General features: G+C 15.9%; 3 protein-coding genes and 2 non-coding genes across 5 annotated transcripts, besides 19 other annotated features; 2 read left to right on the top strand and 3 right to left on the bottom strand. All coding sequences in view use genetic code 6, as the record gives it.

The window, feature by feature from the left end:
* Nucleotides 1-29: part of a microsatellite that runs on past the window's edge.
* A 275-nt stretch (nucleotides 30-304) lies between these two features.
* Nucleotides 305-338: a microsatellite.
* A 435-nt stretch (nucleotides 339-773) lies between these two features.
* Nucleotides 774-814: a microsatellite.
* A 43-nt stretch (nucleotides 815-857) lies between these two features.
* Nucleotides 858-899: a microsatellite.
* Nucleotides 900-1,104: 205 nt separating this feature from the next.
* Nucleotides 1,105-1,137: a microsatellite.
* Nucleotides 1,138-1,159: 22 nt separating this feature from the next.
* Nucleotides 1,160-1,230: a microsatellite.
* Nucleotides 1,231-2,827: 1,597 nt separating this feature from the next.
* Nucleotides 2,828-3,912, top strand: IMG5_117770 (MORN repeat protein; the record flags this gene model as incomplete). Its single annotated transcript, XM_004034541.1, has 3 exons — nucleotides 2,828-3,266; nucleotides 3,334-3,603; nucleotides 3,651-3,912. Coding segments are annotated over 3 exons (969 nt in total), but the record flags the coding sequence as incomplete, so codon positions are not given.
* A 700-nt stretch (nucleotides 3,913-4,612) lies between these two features.
* Nucleotides 4,613-4,669: a microsatellite.
* A 696-nt stretch (nucleotides 4,670-5,365) lies between these two features.
* Nucleotides 5,366-5,407: a microsatellite.
* A 295-nt stretch (nucleotides 5,408-5,702) lies between these two features.
* Nucleotides 5,703-5,775, top strand: IMG5_117760. The gene has a single exon. It is a non-coding gene; the product is annotated as a tRNA-Val (tRNA).
* Nucleotides 5,776-6,543: 768 nt separating this feature from the next.
* IMG5_117750 (hypothetical protein) lies at nucleotides 6,544-8,442 on the bottom strand (the record flags this gene model as incomplete). Its single annotated transcript, XM_004034540.1, has 2 exons — nucleotides 6,544-8,273; nucleotides 8,421-8,442. 2 exons carry the CDS (start codon nucleotides 8,440-8,442, stop codon nucleotides 6,544-6,546), a joined length of 1,752 nt encoding a protein of 583 aa, XP_004034588.1.
* A 1,169-nt stretch (nucleotides 8,443-9,611) lies between these two features.
* On the bottom strand, nucleotides 9,612-9,684 carry IMG5_117740. The gene has a single exon. It is a non-coding gene; the product is annotated as a tRNA-Glu (tRNA).
* Nucleotides 9,685-10,394: 710 nt separating this feature from the next.
* Nucleotides 10,395-10,432: a microsatellite.
* Nucleotides 10,433-13,084: 2,652 nt separating this feature from the next.
* Nucleotides 13,085-13,225: a microsatellite.
* A 107-nt stretch (nucleotides 13,226-13,332) lies between these two features.
* Nucleotides 13,333-13,372: a microsatellite.
* Nucleotides 13,373-14,188: 816 nt separating this feature from the next.
* Nucleotides 14,189-14,234: a microsatellite.
* Nucleotides 14,235-15,027: 793 nt separating this feature from the next.
* Nucleotides 15,028-15,063: a microsatellite.
* A 1,260-nt stretch (nucleotides 15,064-16,323) lies between these two features.
* Nucleotides 16,324-16,377: a microsatellite.
* Nucleotides 16,324-16,387: a microsatellite.
* Nucleotides 16,388-16,448: 61 nt separating this feature from the next.
* Nucleotides 16,449-16,494: a microsatellite.
* A 1,199-nt stretch (nucleotides 16,495-17,693) lies between these two features.
* On the bottom strand, nucleotides 17,694-18,483 carry IMG5_117730 (hypothetical protein; the record flags this gene model as incomplete). The annotated part of the gene is made up of 1 exon (XM_004034539.1): nucleotides 17,694-18,483. A coding segment is annotated over one exon (783 nt), but the record flags the coding sequence as incomplete, so codon positions are not given.
* A 65-nt stretch (nucleotides 18,484-18,548) lies between these two features.
* Nucleotides 18,549-18,589: a microsatellite.
* Nucleotides 18,590-18,619: 30 nt separating this feature from the next.
* Nucleotides 18,620-18,653: a microsatellite.
* Nucleotides 18,623-18,681: a microsatellite.
* Nucleotides 18,682-18,831: the final 150 nt, after the last annotated feature.

Below are 18,831 nucleotides of genomic sequence, written 5' to 3'. Positions count from 1 at the left end.
TTCATTAATTAAATATTTTTAATTATATAAAATATATTTTTAAAAAAAATCTTTTTTATTATAATATATAATTTTATTTATTTTTAAATAATAAAAATATCTTTTATAAAATGAAATAAGAATTTTATTTTATAAGTCATTAATATATTATTTTTATTATTATTTATTGATTTTTTATAGAATTTTGTAAAGCTTTTTATTATTATATTAATATAAATATTTTCATAATGTTTTTAAATCTTTTACTTTTTTTTATTCATATCAGAATTTATTATAAATATAATATTTGATTAAATATTATATGTTTATTTTTTATTATTATTTATATTTTATGATTAATTAATTATTTTAAAAGTATTTTTTTTGAAAATAGAAAAATATAATTATTTAATTCATTTGATAATACACAAAGATATAAAAGAAAAAAAAAAAATTTTATATATTTCATTATTATATATAAATAATTAAATTAAAATTATTTTTTTACAAATATAAAAAAATGAAAATTTTTATAATTAAAGGCCAAAATTATTTTCTTCTAATATTAATTAATTAATTTTTTTAATATGATAAATTGAAAAATAATGATAATAATTTCTATAAAATATTTATATTTAAAACTTTTATAATTAGAAAATAAAATAAAATTGAATAATTCAATTTATCAAATTATATTCTGATACTTAATATTACAATATTATAGAAAATTTAGAAAAAAACATTAAAAATTCTAATCGAAAAAATTTTAGTGGAAAAATAAATTATATGTAAATATTTATTAATAATATAAAATTTATATAATATATCAAATTTAATTATTTTATGATTATTAAAAATATGAATTAATACTTATTAAATATAAATATCAATTAGTAAATATAATTATAAAATAATATAAAAATTAAGATTAACAAATATTTTAACAAATTAATTATTTATTTTTTTTCATAATAATTTATATAATTAAATTAGTATTAGCACTTATATTTTTATATTAAATTTTTATTTTTAAGAAAACCTATAACTAATTTTATTAAAAAATATATAAATATTATTTATCAATTTTAAAAAGATAATTTATTTAAAATTTTTAATAAATATAATTATAAAAAGATTTTTATATATAAAAATTTTTATTTAATGATATAAAAAAATAATTTATATTTATTATATTTATAATATATTTATCATATAAATATATTATATATATATATATATATATATATATATTTAAATTTTTGACTAGTATTTTATCTTTTTAATATTTTCTAGCTATAATCAATTGTAAATTTTTTGTATTTATAAAAATTTATAATAACATTTTTTAAAAAATAGTTAATAAATCCATAAAATATATGAATTATTTGGATATTTTTATAATAAAAATTATACTTTTTGAGGAATCATTAATATTTATCAAAATTAAGATACACTTAAATTATATAATTTTCTGATTAATATTTTTTTTTTAATAAGAAGTGAAAATTTTTAAAATATTAACAATTTATACAATTTTCTTATATATTCTATTTATAAAATAAAAAAAAATTATTATAGGTTCTATGAATCTTGAGCGTGGATGATAGATAAAATTTTTTTAATTAAAATAGTCTTTTGTCTATTGGATTTATTTAAAAAACTTTATTGTATCATAATAATGCTCAGTTTATAATTTAATTTTTGTATATTTTAGATATAATTGGTAAAATTATTATTCTAATATATTTTGCAATTTAAATCGATTTTATTGTATTGCTTTTAAGTAGTAAATTAAGCCAGTAATACTTTTAGTTTTTTTTTAAAAAAAGCTAAAATAATCAAAAATAAAAATTCTTAATTATTTGTTATTTTTAGTATTTGATAAAAAAAATAAACTTTATAAAAAAATATATTTAAAAGACTCATAACTTATTTGAATTACTAGAAATTTAACTTTTTGGCAAAATTTAATAATAAAAGCAAAGATAAAATAATTTATTTCTTTTTTAAAAACTTTATTTAATCAAAAATTACTAATAATATTTATTTGATAAAGTAATTTAGTATCTCTGAAACTTTTTCATTGAAAATTTATTTTAATAAAATAAATATATAAAAGAAATTAGATTTTATACAAAAGAATATGAAAAAATGATTGAGTTCGTTATTTTAATAATAAATAAATTAAAAAAAATTCTAAAATTATATATTAATGGAATATAGTGCTTATATTAAGAAAACAAGAAAATTAATTGTTTTGAATAATAAAGATCCCTATAAAATACTAAATTCGATGTCTAAATTATTTTCTAAATATTTTTTTTTTATAAAAATTTAGGTTAATTATTTTGATAAATATATTTGAGTTATAATTATTATATTAAAAGTTAATTATATATTTTACTATTGTTATTAAAAATAATTTAATTTATCAATGAATGATTAATCTAAAAAAATATAATTCTCAGTTTGATAGAAAAAAATATAAAATATATTATATTTTATAAAATTTATATAATAAGGATTTAAAATAGTTTACTAATTTTTATCTTAATAAGTTTTAAATTATTAATTTATTAATTTAATAATTCACAAAATATAAAAATTACATTATAATTAATTTTATTTTTATATATAAAAAGAAATCTAATATATATAATAATAAATTATAAATATTAATATAAATTCATATTTTATCAATAATAAAACATAAATAAAGTTAAATACTATAAGTAATTTAATAAAAACAATAACTTTAAAAATATAAAATATCTATATTTTATTATTATGGGGAACTGCTGTGCTTAATAAACTCCATAAGATTGTGATAATATAATATTAAAAAAATAGTAATATGATATAGAAACTTTTTAAGATTTATAAAATAATTAAGAATTAATATAAAAAGTTACTAAATTGCAAGCTAGTTATCGAGGATATTCAGTACGAAAAGGAATATCAAATATTTAACTTGAAAAGCATTATCCAAAACCAGAATTTGCAAAATCAATTTCAAAATAATATGAAGAAATGATTGAATAAGTTAAAAATACATATGAATAATTAGGCACTTTTGAGTATTAAAATCTTGATAATATATCTGAGGGTGCTGTATAATTAGGTCCTTATGAACTATCTAATGGTGCTATATATATAGGGGGATGGAAAAAAGGGTAAAGATTAGGAAAAGGTAAATAAATATGGAAAGACGGTAGTATTTATGAAGGTTATTGGTAAAATAATAATCAAAACGGCTATGGAAGACTTATACATGCAGATGGAGATGTGTATGTACAAGAAAAAAAAATTCTTTAAAAATATTGATTTTTTTTTTTTTTTTTTGGGAAAATATAGGTATATTGGAGAATGGAGAGATGATAAAGCTCATGGTAATGGAACTTATATTCATGTAGATGGAACTAAATATGTAGGAAGTTGGTTTAACGATAAGTAGCATGGATATGGAGTTGAAGAATGGCCTGATTAATCTAAATATGAAGGCAATTATAATATGGGAAAAAAACATGGAACGGGAAAATTTAGTTGGGCTTGTGGAAATGTTTATGAAGGTGATTTTTTTTAAAATTGTATTTAAGGTTAAGGAACATATTAATGGACAGATTAGTTAAAAAAAATTATTTATATATATTCATTATTTATTTGTTCAATAGGAAATATTAAGGCTAATGGAAAGATAATAAAATGCATGGATATGGAATTTTTACGTGGAATGATGGAAGAATTTATAAAGGAAATTATGAAAATGATAAAAAATAAGGATATGGTGAATTTTTTTGGCCTGATGGTAGAATTTATAAAGGAGAATGGAAAAATGGAAAATAAAATGGTATTGGAATATATAAAAATTCTAAAGGTACTGAAAGAAAAGGTAAATGGGAAGAAGGGCAAATTGTTAATTGGATTGAGGAATGAAATACGAGTAAATTATGTTTATTTTTTTATATTTTTTTAATTATAAAATATTATTATGTTTCTAAAAGTATATTTATTTATTATTCAATTTATGTATATAATATTTTCTAGTCTTTTTTTTATTTTTAATTAAATTGTAATTTTTATTTTGATTTTCGCTATTTTTTTTAATATTAAAATTATGTTAAAGTAATTATTACCATTCTTTTAAATGATTAAATATTAATGATAATTTTATTTTTAATAATTAAAATATATTTTAATATCAATTAACTTTTATATATTTTATATAAATTAACTCAATACTTAAATTTTTTAAAATAAATTTATAAAAAATTGTAATATTTTAAAATTTCAATGTATATACTATATACTAATTCAATAAAAAAGTTTATAATATTAATTTATTTTAATATTAAATTATATAGAGATTTTTTTTTATATTGCAATATTTGATATAGTTTTATTCTTTTTAATATTATCTATTATTAATTATTTTTATCAAAATACTTTTTTGCTTATTATTTGTTCACAAAGTTAATTTATTTCATTTTGATTTAATTATGTAAAATACTAAGTTTATAAACATAAGGCACTTTTAATTGATGGAGTTATTATATTTATACCTTTTTATTTTATTTTAACATTATTTTTAATATTTTTATTAATATTTAATTGTTGATTATTAAAATAATCTTTTTTTTATTGTATTTATTTATTTTAGCTAATTATTTATTTTTTGTAAATTTTTTATTTTTGGATGCTCTCAGAAGTTTAATTTCTTGATAAATTTAATAAGCTTAGATTTTCTTTCGAAATATTTTTTCGAAAGAATTCTTTTTTATAATTAATATTTTATACAGAAATTGGAGAATATACTTAATAATTCACATTTATATGTTTTTTTTTTATATTGGTTTAACTTTTTTATTGGAATGATTAACTAAAAACTTAATTATGTAAATTTTTTTCTGTTTAAGAAATATCTTGTTGGCTTTAATTTATTATCATACTGTCGTTTTCTTTATACAAATTTAAGTTTATCACTTTTACTGGTTTTATTTAATTATTTTTTTGTTAATTTCTCATATTTTTTTAAGACTAAAAACTTTAATTTTTAGAATCTATTTCATATAAACCGCTTTGTATATATTTCATTCTATTATTTAGTTATTCTTAAGGTTTTTTTAAAAATCTTTTTAAAAGAGAAAATAACTTTTTAGGAGATTCAATAATTTTTATAGATGAAGTATTTTTTCGATTATTATATTAAATACTTTGCAAACTTTATTATTAGTTTGGGCTTAAAAAAAATGAGTCACTATTCAATCTATTTATTCCTGTTTTACTTCTTTATTTTTTTAATAAATATTCTTTTTTTTCCATTTTTTATTTATTCAATTTAAATATATATATTTTTCAATTTAAAAAATTAATTAATAATAATTTTCTAATATTTAATTTAAATATATTTAAAATTAAATATTATAATATTTTTTCATATTCATTTAAATAATTACTTCTTATAAAAATTTTATCTTTTTTTACTTATAAGAAATGCTTATAATTAATTTTTTTTACAAATTTTTATAAATTTGAATTTCTAAATTATTAATTATCTTTGATTAAATAAAATATTTTTATTTTAATTAAATAAATAACTAATTAATTATAATTTTAAACTTTATTATATTAAAATTAATATAATTATATATATAATGTATTTATAAATTTATTATCCTTATTATTTTAAAAATAAGTTAATAATATAGATGTAATTTAATGTAAAAGTTCGTTTAGTGTAGTGGTTATCACGTTTGCTTTACACGCAAAAGGTCCCGAGTTCAATCCTCGGAATGAACATTTTTTTTTTCTAATTAAAAATAATAAAAATACTTTATGAAAATTATAAATAAATTATTTATTTTTAAAATTTAAACTAAAATTGTGTTTTAAATATATTTTTAGTTTTATTATAAACATATATTATAAAATTTTTCCCTAAATAAAAATAAATAAATTTTTCATTATTTTCCAAAAAAATGTTATAATAAAATATAAGAAATATATTCTATATATTATAAAAAAGTGATTAAAAATTAAATTTGATTTTTTGTTTTGTAGTAAAATTTAAATAAAATATTTAAAAAAGATTAAACTATGAAATCATATATATTACTTATAAAATTTAATATTTGTTATACATTTACCATTTATATTTATAATTTAAAAATTTATTAATCTAAAAAGAAGTTTTTTTTGGAAAAAGTCCTAATACCTAATAATTATTCAAAATCTATTATCTAAAATAAGATTGATAAATGTTTTTACTTATGATGTTTATTTTTTTCATTATTATTGTTTAATTTAAACACATATTTTTTACTTTTACATTTCATTATTTATTGATTTATATGGAAACATATAAAAAATTTAAGAGTAATTTTTAAACAAAACTGAATTTTAAGTTTTTTTGCTTTAATTTAATATTCATTTCAAATAAATATTTAAATTTACATAATATTAACATAAAAAAATGAATTCTTTTAAAAATTAAATACTTTTTATTATTTTTTTATAATTATAATATATTAATATATATATAAAGTTCTCAATAAACATAAAATTAATTCAAAAAATAGGTTTGAAGCAGTCATCTTTAATATTTCCAGAAGTTATTCCTACAATAGTATTAACTAAGTCAAAATTGACATCCTAATTAATAATACTATCTTTTTAATATGCAGGATGATTCTATACAAAATCTCTAATCCAACTTGATAGTGTTTTTCTTTTTCCAAAAGTCTTTTCTTTTACAAAGTCCCACACTTTATAAAAAGCGGACTTTTTATTATATTACTAATGACTTTATTTATAGGCTTTGCTCAAGAAATCTTCCCATATGCTTTCTGAAATAAAGAAAAGACCTTCGAAAACATCATCTTTTCCAAAAAAGATTTCCCTTAAATAAAGTTCCTAAAGTAAAGGTTCTCCATCATCAAAAACATTAGTCCTAAACCAAAATTTTTAATTTATAATGGCATTAGGCAATTTAGCTCTTTCAAAGTTTTCATCAACTTTAGAAATCGGCATATAAAAGTTAATTTGATTGTTTTGGTAAAATAATCTAACAAAAATAGAACTTAATAAAGCAAAAGCTGCATTTTCATCATCAGTTATTTAGCATTCCATTGTTCTAAATTCAACTCTCCATCCTATTTTACTATCCATTGCTGGAGGAGGTTTTATTCTAACTGAATTCCAATTAGTAGATTGTATACTTTCAAAATGACTCGTTGATTTAGAATTATCTTATTCTATTTTTTATTCAAAAACAACAAGAGGATCTCTGATAAATAAAAATCCGATATGTTAAAGCATCCTTTGGTCTATTTATATTTACATTTCTTCGGCTTTTTATTTTGTAAAATCCATTATTTATTAATTTAAAGGAAAGTTTAAATCATTGTATATTTAAAGGTTTCTTTATTCTTCACTTATAAATAAAGATATGGATCCATATCTGCTTTTTGGTATATAACTTTTTGATTACTTATCTCTTTCTTCTGGAGTTCTACAATCCACAGAAGCAGCTATTATATCCCATCTAGTGTCTACATTTGCAAGTTTGCCTTTAAAGATAGGTGATCCGGCTGTTAAGGCTAAAAAGAGAGGAGATATAATTGCAAGTTAATCATATAAAACACGAGCATGAGATAAATTTTTAGCACTAAAGGTTGTTTAGAGACATGATGAACCCATTCCAAATGCCATAGCATCCATATAAATAAATCCAGGAAAGGGTTCTTCTTAGCTAGAAATATCAAGAGAAGTGTTTATATCAGGAAATATAGGAACCTTGATTTATACTTTTTCTTTTCTACGTTAACGTATATTTTATGTTAATGTAATAAATCTTGGATGTTAATTTATAATTCGATCATCTATAAATAAAGATTATGTAATATCGTTCATATGACTTTTTTCGTTTTTCTTATCGAAAAAATCGTTAGTTCCAATAAAAGGAACAATAGGAGAATACAATAAATGCTCATTTTCTTATAAATTTAATTATAATATTTTCGTTCTTTAACGCATATTTTCAACTGTGCGGTCACAATTTCCTTTTGAAAAATAAGGATCTTTTGGAGTTGTTTCTATCATCCAAGCGCCATACTCAGGTAAAAGATGGAATTCTGTTTCTTCTTCGTTGCTTTCGTTGATCTTTTAAAATATTGAAAAATTTTCTATTTGAATGTGAGTCTGTTTTGTTTAAGGGTTTATCTTTATTATATGACCTTCAATTTCATCACCCCATAATATTGGAAATTAGTTTTTAGAAAATTCTCCTTCTTTTGAGCCTTTTTTATAATAAGGATTCAGATTAGAAAGCTAATCATATATGGTGTATTGTTCAAATATTTTTAACAAATTTAAATATTGGATTACAGCTGATTACTTCATTTTTTCAATGTATTATATTGATTCTTTGTAAGTTAACGTCTTACCTTCGTTTAGTAAATATCCCATTTATATTTTTTTATTGTTTTTAATTATTTAAATTTCGGTTTATTTTTTTTTCTGCTTTAATTTTTTTTTTTTGTATAAATATATATATATATATTTATAATTTTTTGCTTCGTATTGATAAAGCTTTGTTTAAATAAAAAAATTTTCTTTTTAAAATTTATGTAATTTTTTTTTCTTTTTCTCTTCTAATTCGTATTATTTACGTTTAATAATATATTTCTAGAAACCTTCCTTTAAAATATTATTTATTATAAAAATATAAACAATCTGATTTAAAAATAAATTTATATTTTAATAAATAATAATTTTGGCTGTTTAATTGAAATTCATTAGTATGCAATATTATTTTTCTTTTTGATGAGTATCTATTTATATATCTTAAATATTAATTTATTATAATTTTTATAAACTAATATTCACAAAAATAAAAGTATTAAATTATGTTTTAATTTAAACAAAAACATTTTAATAAATAGATTTAAAAAAATATTATTTTATTAAATTTTGAAAAATTTATAAAATAATATTATTTGTTTCCTAATCAAATTTTTAATTTATTTATTAGACATTTTTTTATATATATATAAATATTAATATAGTTTGTTATTGAATTCCCTTTTTAAAAATTTAAAAATTAATAAATAGTTTATTTATTATTTTTATTTTTAATTTATGTAAAAAAATGTAAATGCTATATAGCAAATACTTACTTTTTTAATTTTTAATATAATATTATTATAAAAGGTTTAAAAGCTTAAAATAATTAAAATCTCATAATTTCCCAAAATACAAATAAAGTTCTAATAATTTTATATTATATTAAAAATACTTATTCATGCACAATTTTATTAAAATTAAATATAATTTTTTTTTTTTCCTTTTTTAAGTAAACCTACTTGATTATAAAAAATCATAACATTAAGTTTATAGAAACATATTAAGAAAAAAAAAAGTATTTATTCGAAACAAAAGTTAATTCATAATAATACAATATATATATATAAAAAAAAATGAAACATATAAAAGTATTTAAATATGAGTTAATAAATATTATATAAATTTTTATCAATAATGATTTTTTTAATTTAAATAAATAATTTTCTATTTGTATATTATTTATTGATGCTCATAAATATTATTTTCAATTTTTTAATCAAAAAAAAAAATTACTCCCCCACCGGGGATTGAACCCGGGTCTCCAGGGTGAGAACCTGGTATCCTAACCAGCTAGACTATGAGGGAGATTATATTATTTCCTGATTTTATTTAATGATAAATTAATATTTTTAATTATTAAAAGAATAATAAAGATTAAAAAGTATATCAGAATTTTTTATTTAAAAAAAAATCATTTATTGTTTTAATTATAAAAAAAAATACCTAGTTTTTTTATAAAATTAATTTTATAAACAATCTATATTAATGTTGCTATATTTATTACTTTATTTAATTTACATATATAAAATGTTTTTATTAATATGAATCATTAATATCTAAAGAATATTTTCGTATCTATCTGATATTATTGAATTAATACTCTAAAATAAGTAAAAACATTTAAACCATATTCAAGGTTTCAAAATACTATGGTCATCTGAAAAATAGTAAGATTTATATTTTAAATAGAAAACATATTTTAACTAAGTTTAAATAAATATTTAGTAAAGACTTTTAAGATGAAAAAAATAAATAATTCTTAAAATTTATATTGTTTATTATTAAAATAAATAAACTTCGATTTATAAGAAAAATACAAGAAAAATAAAATCAGAAAATTTTAAATATCATTACAATTTTTTTAAAAATATAAATGAAATTTAGTGTTTGATTATTTAAAAATTAAATATGAAACATTTATTTAATTATATATAAGCATTACATATATAAAAATAAAAAAATATTATATTATGTAAAGAAAATTTTTATTTTTTATTTAATTATATTTTCTAATTAATCATTATAAATTTTGAAATCTTATTAATTTTCAAATAATATTAAATACATAATAAGAAAAAATCATTATTTTTATTAACTTCTTTATTATATAGTTTTAAAAAAATTAAGTTAAGACATAATAACTCTTTATTTTATTTAATTTTTTTAAAAATTTTTATTTTTTAATATATTCATCATAAACATTAAATTTCTACTTATATAAACTCTTTTTTATTTTTCATACTTAATTTAATTTCAGGTAAAGAAAAACATATAATTAAAAATTTGAGGGAATTTAATATCTCACTTTCTTTTTCTGAATCTAGAAATTTAAATTATAAATAGCTTTATTTTCAATATATATTTTTTAAAACTATTCTTTTATTTTAAATTATTTATTAATTGCATTATCTTTAATAGCTTTTTACGGTAATAATTTTATCTTATCTATTACTCCTTGCTATTAAAATTAATATCGGGTTTCTTTTATTAAAAAAAGGACATTATAATAAATAATGCTCTAACCCAAAACTACTAAATCATATTTGCTCGTTTTAAAATATTAATTATACTTTATTATTTAGGTATTTCTAATAGATTCATTCTATTAAAATAAGAAAATTATTAACGATTTTAGCACTTGGCTCCTAAATTTTCATGTAGAGACGTAACAAAAACTATAATTTTTTTTTACTTATTAAAATTCAAATTTACCATCAAATAAATATTATAATTATTATTTTCTTATGAACAAATATAATCACCTGGCTAAAGAATTAATTCTTTTATTTTTTTTTAAATTAAACCTTTGAAAAGGAAGAATAAAAAAAGTCTACTAGCCATAAAAAATCAAAAATATAGTTTCTTCAGTATTTAAAGAAACTAAACTGTAGTAACTAAATTAATCAAAATGCTATATTTTGAATAATTTCGTAACACCTCTACTTTTACAGATACCAATAATTCGTTTTATAAAATATAAAATTAATTTTTATTAAAATATATATATATATAAACACAATTTAATGTATTACTCATATTTATTATTTCATTTCAATTGTTTTACTCCAAAAGAAATTTTAAAATAAATTGAAAATATATAATTATTAAAAGTTTTCATTAATAAAAGATTCTAATAAAGAAACAAGCTATCTGAAGACTACTCTTTAACTATAAATCTTTTTTAAAAATATTAATTCAAATTAACTTAAAATATAAAAATATTTATCTCCCCACATAGCTTCTATATTAAATTCTTATTGCTTATTGTATTTGTTATAAAATACAACATCCTTTCAAGTAACTTTAAAATTTTCTAAACATTTTGATTATCCCTAATATTTTTATTACAGATCTGTGATTTTACCAGCTTTTAATTTTAGCTTTATAATTATTCGATTTGTATAAATTAATTAGAATATTTTTGGATCATTTATACGGCGTTATTTTAAGAATTTATTTTGAGTTAGCTTTAGTAAGCTTTCTATTTTATTTTATTGTTATTCTTTTTATAGTTTATTTCTTATTACTAAAAATTATTCAATTTTATTATTATTATATATTAGCAGATTTTTTTAAATATTAAGCAATATAGATATTATTTCTAATTAATTCTTATTTATTTTTATAAGTTTAAAAAAAGAATAGGGATAATGATTTTTTTATAAAATCACAGAATTGAAAGGGAGGGTTAAAGCTTTTTTGATTTAATATTAGTTTCAATTTGCTCTAATATAGACATATTTTAATATTCATTAATATGGTTTTTATATTTTTTATTGCCCTGATTAAAATAATTTCGGTGTATTTTTTTTATACATGTATTATTTAAGAAATAATATTCAATGCTTGATATATTTATATATTTTAGCTTTTATAATTACCAGTCATTGCTTTTTATAGGTTTAAATAAAATTGCTTATTTATAATAAACTATATTTAAATATTAAAATATATAAAATAATTTATTCAATTGACTGTATTAAATTTATATTTGATTATTAAAAAATAATCAGTTTTTTATTATTTAAAAGGAAATAAAAAAAAATAGCCTATTTAAATTTCTTATAAATTAAATATTATTTAATATAAATTCTAAAATATAGAAAATTTATTTTTTATAAAATACAGTGAATATAATTTATATATATTATATAAAATAATTTATTTTTTTTCACTATAATTTATTAAAATTATTATAAATAATTATTACTATATATTTTGGCATAAAAACTCAAAAAAATGCAAAACTAATAAGTAAATTGTCCATATAATCCAGCGCATAAAATTTCACAAAGTCGTTTGATTTGGCATTTAGGGAGATGTAAATCTAAATAATTACATGCTCATTAATTTGGTAATTGTAGGTACAATTTTCTACATATTATAAGAAAAGAATTACTCGATTCTCATGAGGCATAATGTATAGATAATAAATAAAAAAATTAACTACAGATATTGAAAATGCTATTCTATAAAATGCTGTTAAGAATTTTTAAAAAATAAAAAAATAGATAAAAGGAGCTTTAATAAATTTATGATGAGTAAAATAATCAATGGAATAAACAGGTATAAGAAATATAGCATGATTAAAATGAAAATTAAGAATTATTAGAATAATAATAAAAACTTCCAATTTAACTTATAATTAAAAACACCTTTAAAATTATGAAAACGAAGAGAAAAATAATAATAATCATTATTATAAAGATGAAAATGCTAATGAAAGTGCTAATGAAAGTGCCGATGAAAGTGCAGATGAAAGCGGAGATGAAAGTGGAGACGAAAGTGGAGACGAAAGTGTAAATGAAAGTGTAAATGAAAGTGTAAATGAAAGTGTAGATTAAAGATAAGTAGAAAACGCAGGTTAAAGACTAGATGATTAAGTTCTAAAAGAAAATAAATAAAAATATAGAATTTAAAATGAAAAAATGAATAACTAAGAATATTTTTCAAATTACTAAAATTAAAAAAAACATTAATAGATTTAAAAAAATGATAAAATAAAAAATTAATCTTCAAGCTCATCAAGTGGTTCTAGTAAAGAAAGTACGAGCAGTAATGAAGAAAGTAAAGAAAACAATTATAATAAAAGCGATATTAATCTAGATTCGGAATAAGAGGAATAAAAAAGAGAAATTATAGAAATTAATAATAAATCTCTTTAATATTATGATAATTATAGTGACTTTAGTTAAATTAATTAAAATAATTATAAAACTTTATAAAATTAACAAAAGCCTTAAATTTATAAAAGAGTTTATAAATAATTACATTAATTAGATTATGATTCAACTGATAATAATGTTTAAGATGCTTTATAAGATAACTCTTTTAGAAATCAAAATTTTTAAAGGGGAAACAGACAAAGAAATTAAAAAATATATAACAGTGATATGAATGAAAATAATATGTAAGTAAATATTCAATAAAAACATTCTTAAATAAATTAAGAAGAAAAAAAAAAATATAAAGAAGATATATATGATAACTAAGGTTATAGAAAATACTATGGGGAAAAGAGATAACCTTAATAATAATAATAAATTAGAAATAATAATTAAAAAATAAATTATTATTAAAATAATCAAAAAGAAACATAACATACAAGAAATAATAAAAATCGTTAATGATTTTATAATTTATATTAATAAATTATTTTTTTTAAAATAAATTATTGTTATAAATAAATTATAAAATAAAGTAATTTATTATTTGATATTATATTATTTATTATTTAAAATTATTTTGTTATTTTAAATTTTATATAAATATATATTTTTTTTAAATTTTTATTGATATGAAATATACATAAACAATATATTTTTTAAACAAATTATTTTTAATCATATATTTTTATTTATTGAAATTAAATTATTCAGATTTTAAAATTAATTTTTTGTTAAATACTTATTTTTATCAAATATATTCAACAAGTAATTTTTTAATAATTTTAAATTTATATTTTTCTAATTACAAAATTTTTTATAAATATCTTTAAAAAATTACATTATATTATTTTATTTAAGTTTGAAAAATTTACGTTTTTTCCAAATTAATTAATTTATTTCTTGTTTTAAATAAACATAGTTACTTTTATTTAATAAAATTTTCAATATATTATTAATATTATATTTATTCTTTTAATGTAAATATTATTTATTTTTAGAAAACATTAAAAATTATAATTTCTTTATTTTGATATAGTTATTATTCTATGTCTATTTTCGATTTTTTTTATAAATATTTTAGCAGTTTTCACTTTTGAGGATATTATTATTTTTCATCAAAAAATAAATTAAATAATTATATATAGCTTTTTAACATTTAAAATATATTCAAATACTAATAAATTTAAAAATTAATAGCCAATGGAATAAACTAAAAAGAAATTTTAGTTATTATTTTTAAAGTTTTTCAAAAAATATTAACAACATGAGAATCTTAAATTCAATTAATGTCAATATGATCTATTTTTTATTAATAATAAGAATTATAGTTATTCTATAATAATTTAATAAGTATTTATTAAGTTTTTAATTATGTAAGTTATTTTTTAACTCTAAATATAACTAAATACCTTTAATTTAAAAACATTCTTTCTAATTTCTAATAATTTTATTTTCAAACTTTGCATTAGTTATAAAAAGCATATATATATATATATAGATATATATATATATATATTAAATTTTTATAAAAAATATAGTCTAAAAGACAAAAGAAATGAACTATGATATAATTATAATATTTTTAAGCTAATTAATTTCTCTTTGTTAAAAAAATAATGTTCGCTTAAATTTATTTTTATAAGTAGTTTCAAATAATAATTTATCTCAAATTAAGTTTAGTTCATTTTAGTATTCTTATTTAGACCAATACTTTATATCAAAAGTTCTTCTGGATTTTATAAAAAAAGATGTTAATAATTTAAAAAGATAGAATTGTTATTGAAAAATAAAAAGGTATTTAAATATAAATATAATTAAAAATGTTATTTCCTAATATACATTTTTTACTAAATTAATAATCTATTTATAATCATTAATATAATTCAGAAAAATTTAATTATTTTTTGGATATTTTATATAAATGTTAATGCTTTAAATAATAAAATTAATTATTAACAAAAAATAAAAAATTATAAGGATAATTTTTTAATTCTATATATTTACATTTATTATATATTTAATTACTAAGAAGATAATTCTGAATTAATCTAATTATTAAATTAGATTAGATAATTATTTTCATCATTCTTTTTTATTTTACATATTCAATTTTTTAACTTATTATGTTTTGTTTGTTTTAAATAAAAAACAAAAGATATTTTATAATAATTTGTTTAAATAGAATATATAATAGTAAAAAGCTATAAATAAAATTTAATTTAAAAATATAAATAAAACATATGGTTAAAATAGATCCAAATAATAAGCTTTCAACAACAAAATTATATAAAGAAACAGATACGCATTTATTTTATAGAGATAATTTAGGCATATTAAGGAAATTTAAAAAAGATTAATAAAAATCTAATGATACTGTTAGGATTAAATTATTTGAAAACATTTGGAGATGGTGGAAATTTAGAACTGCTGATTCTAAAATGGCAATTATTCCAATATTTCTATGTTTTTTTTCTGGTTCAGTTATATTTAACTTATCAATGTATTTTTCAGATAGAGATCTTTACATTAAAGAAAAAGCAAAAGTACCTTTAGATTTTACAGTTGAAGCTTTTGAAGAATATAAATAAAAAAAAAATAAAAAGAATAAGAAAAAATAAAAATGGGAAAACAAAAATAGGAATGATTAAATAATATCGATTATATTTTTATATAAAATTTCTTAAAATTTTTTCATTCAACAAAAATTTTTATTTAATTTTAAATTTTTAATTTAAAATTAAAAGGAATTAAAAGAAAATATTTTTTAATAATATGTAAAATTATATAATTTATTAATAAAAAGTAATAATAATTATTAAAAAAAATTAATTATTATAAAATACAAAGCATATATAATTTTTATAAGAATATATTTCAGTAATATTTTAATAAGTTTAATATTTTAATATAATATTTATATATAAATTAATATTTTTATTTAATTTAAGTCTATTTTTCAATTAAAAGATTTTCTTAACATAACTTTAAACTTTATTTAACTTTTATATATTAATAAATAAATTAGAATTAATTAATTATATATAAAAATTATATTTTAGATTATTCAAATGTAATTATTCTAAGAAATTTATAGCCTTATTTAAGTATTTAATTATCTTATTTTATTGATTAGATTTCATTTAATCACTTATAGGTCAAAATATTATTTTTTAATTGTAATTATTTGTATATAATATTATCTATTTTTGAAATTACATAATCTGTTAATTATATTATTATTAAATTATTATGATTTTATAATAATTACTTCTTAATTAATTGCATATATTTGAGAAATTATCTATATTTTTCTATTTAAAATATTTTTTTTCTTTAATTCCTGTTTTATATTTATTAATTCAGAGAAATATCTCTAATAATTCTTTATTTAAATATGTTTTTAATTGTTTATTTCAAAGATTTTGAGATCGTTATTTGAGATAGAACTAATATTGTTTTCATAAAATAGAAAAAAGAAGGCTTTTTGGTAAAATGAAACATTTTTATTTTAAATAATTTTTCTTTATTTATTTTTAATAAATTTTAATTTTTTTTTTTAAAAAAAGAATTAAATTTTATACATTTTTTATTCAATATAATTTATTTCTCTATTATGAAATATTTTAAACTTTAATTTGTTACTACTAGCTATTTCTTTTACTTTCAATTTCAATTGTATAAAAATTTAAAAATATTATTCTTTTTTTTTAATATTATAATCAACAACTTTTTTTTTTTTTTCGATCTAAGAATATATACTTTTTTTTAATTATTTTTTATAGAGTTAAGTAAACATTTAATTAATTACTACATTTATATGACTTTAATAAAATTCAGATAATAAACTTATTGTTTAATTGATTTAATTTTATAATATAATTGAAAAAAAAAATATATATCTTATAAAGAATTTATATCTATAAATATTATTAATACAATTATTTATAATGAAATAATCAAATTAGTAATTAAATAAATTATTTATATTTAAACAAAAAAATTTCTTTCTTTATTTGAAAAAAATTTTGTTTAGAAAAAAGAAGGAAAAAACAAACGAAAAAATGCAACAACAAAAATTTATAAAAGTAACCAAATAAAATCATTTATTTCTAAAATAAAATAAATAAAGTTAAAATATAATAAAAAAATAATATCAATCTTATTTTTTTGTAAGCATATTTCTTAATAAATCCCCTATACGAGTAATTAAAATCATCACATCAATATAAACTAAAACTGTTCCAGAAATCCATTCTTCTTTACTAAAATCATAATCAGGTCCTGTAATTCTAGACTAAGTATCAAAAATTAAATAAAATGCAAAAACAAATCCCAAAAAATAAACAAAAAGCATATAAAAAAAAGAAATATTACTTAAAACAGTAAAAATATGAAATACAATAAGTTGAGCACCGAAAATAAATACCGAAGACCCTTAGTAAGTTAGTTCATATCTAACGGTAAGTGAATAAAAAAATTAGCTAAGTACAAGGCTCGAAAGTAAAATAAAAGCCATTAATCCAACAATAGTATTGCCTAAAGAAAGTATATATATAAGAGTCATACCAAAGCATAAGGTCCATAATAACATACAAACAACATTAAAAGGAAAAATTCTTATTTATTTTCTAAAACATAAACCAAATACTCCTATTGCTATTGTTCCTCCTATACAAATCCAAAAATATATGTAGTTTTGCTTTAAGTGAGTTTCTAGTTCTTAATATTAATGGCATAAAAAAGAAAAAATTCCAATTAAAGTTAGCTGAATTGATATTGCTAAATATAATTTTCTTAAATATATTATTCTAGGATTTATTGATAATTGTACATGATCAAAATCCTCATTTTCATAACGTAAGGCTGCTCCTCTAGAAGTAGAAATATTATTTTTGCTGTATATTTACTAATTTGATTAATCTTATTTATAAAGATCCGTCATTTATTAATTCATTCTATTATTAATAATTATTTTTTAAAATATTTATTTTTATTTATAGTTATATTTATATAAAATAATTGTATATTTATTTAAAAATAATATTAATAAATTTATAATATTAATTTCATAATTTTATTTTACTTATATTTTATTTTTATTTTATTAATTTAATTATATTTTTAATATTTTATTCTTTTTAATAGATAATGATGTTTATGAAAAAAAATTCAAGAGAAAGCATTACTAATTCAACAAAAACATTTGAAAAAGAAGAAAATACAGAAATAATTAGTTTGAATTAGCAAATTCCTCAAAAAAATAAAATTCAAGAAATAAATATTT

The sequence above is a fragment of the Ichthyophthirius multifiliis genome (genome assembly GCF_000220395.1).
Source record: "Ichthyophthirius multifiliis unplaced genomic scaffold scaff_1120509250952, whole genome shotgun sequence".
NCBI classification, from domain to species: domain Eukaryota; phylum Ciliophora; class Oligohymenophorea; order Hymenostomatida; genus Ichthyophthirius; species Ichthyophthirius multifiliis.
Note: the sequence above shows the minus strand (reverse complement) of the source record. Positions and strands in the feature narration are given on the sequence as shown.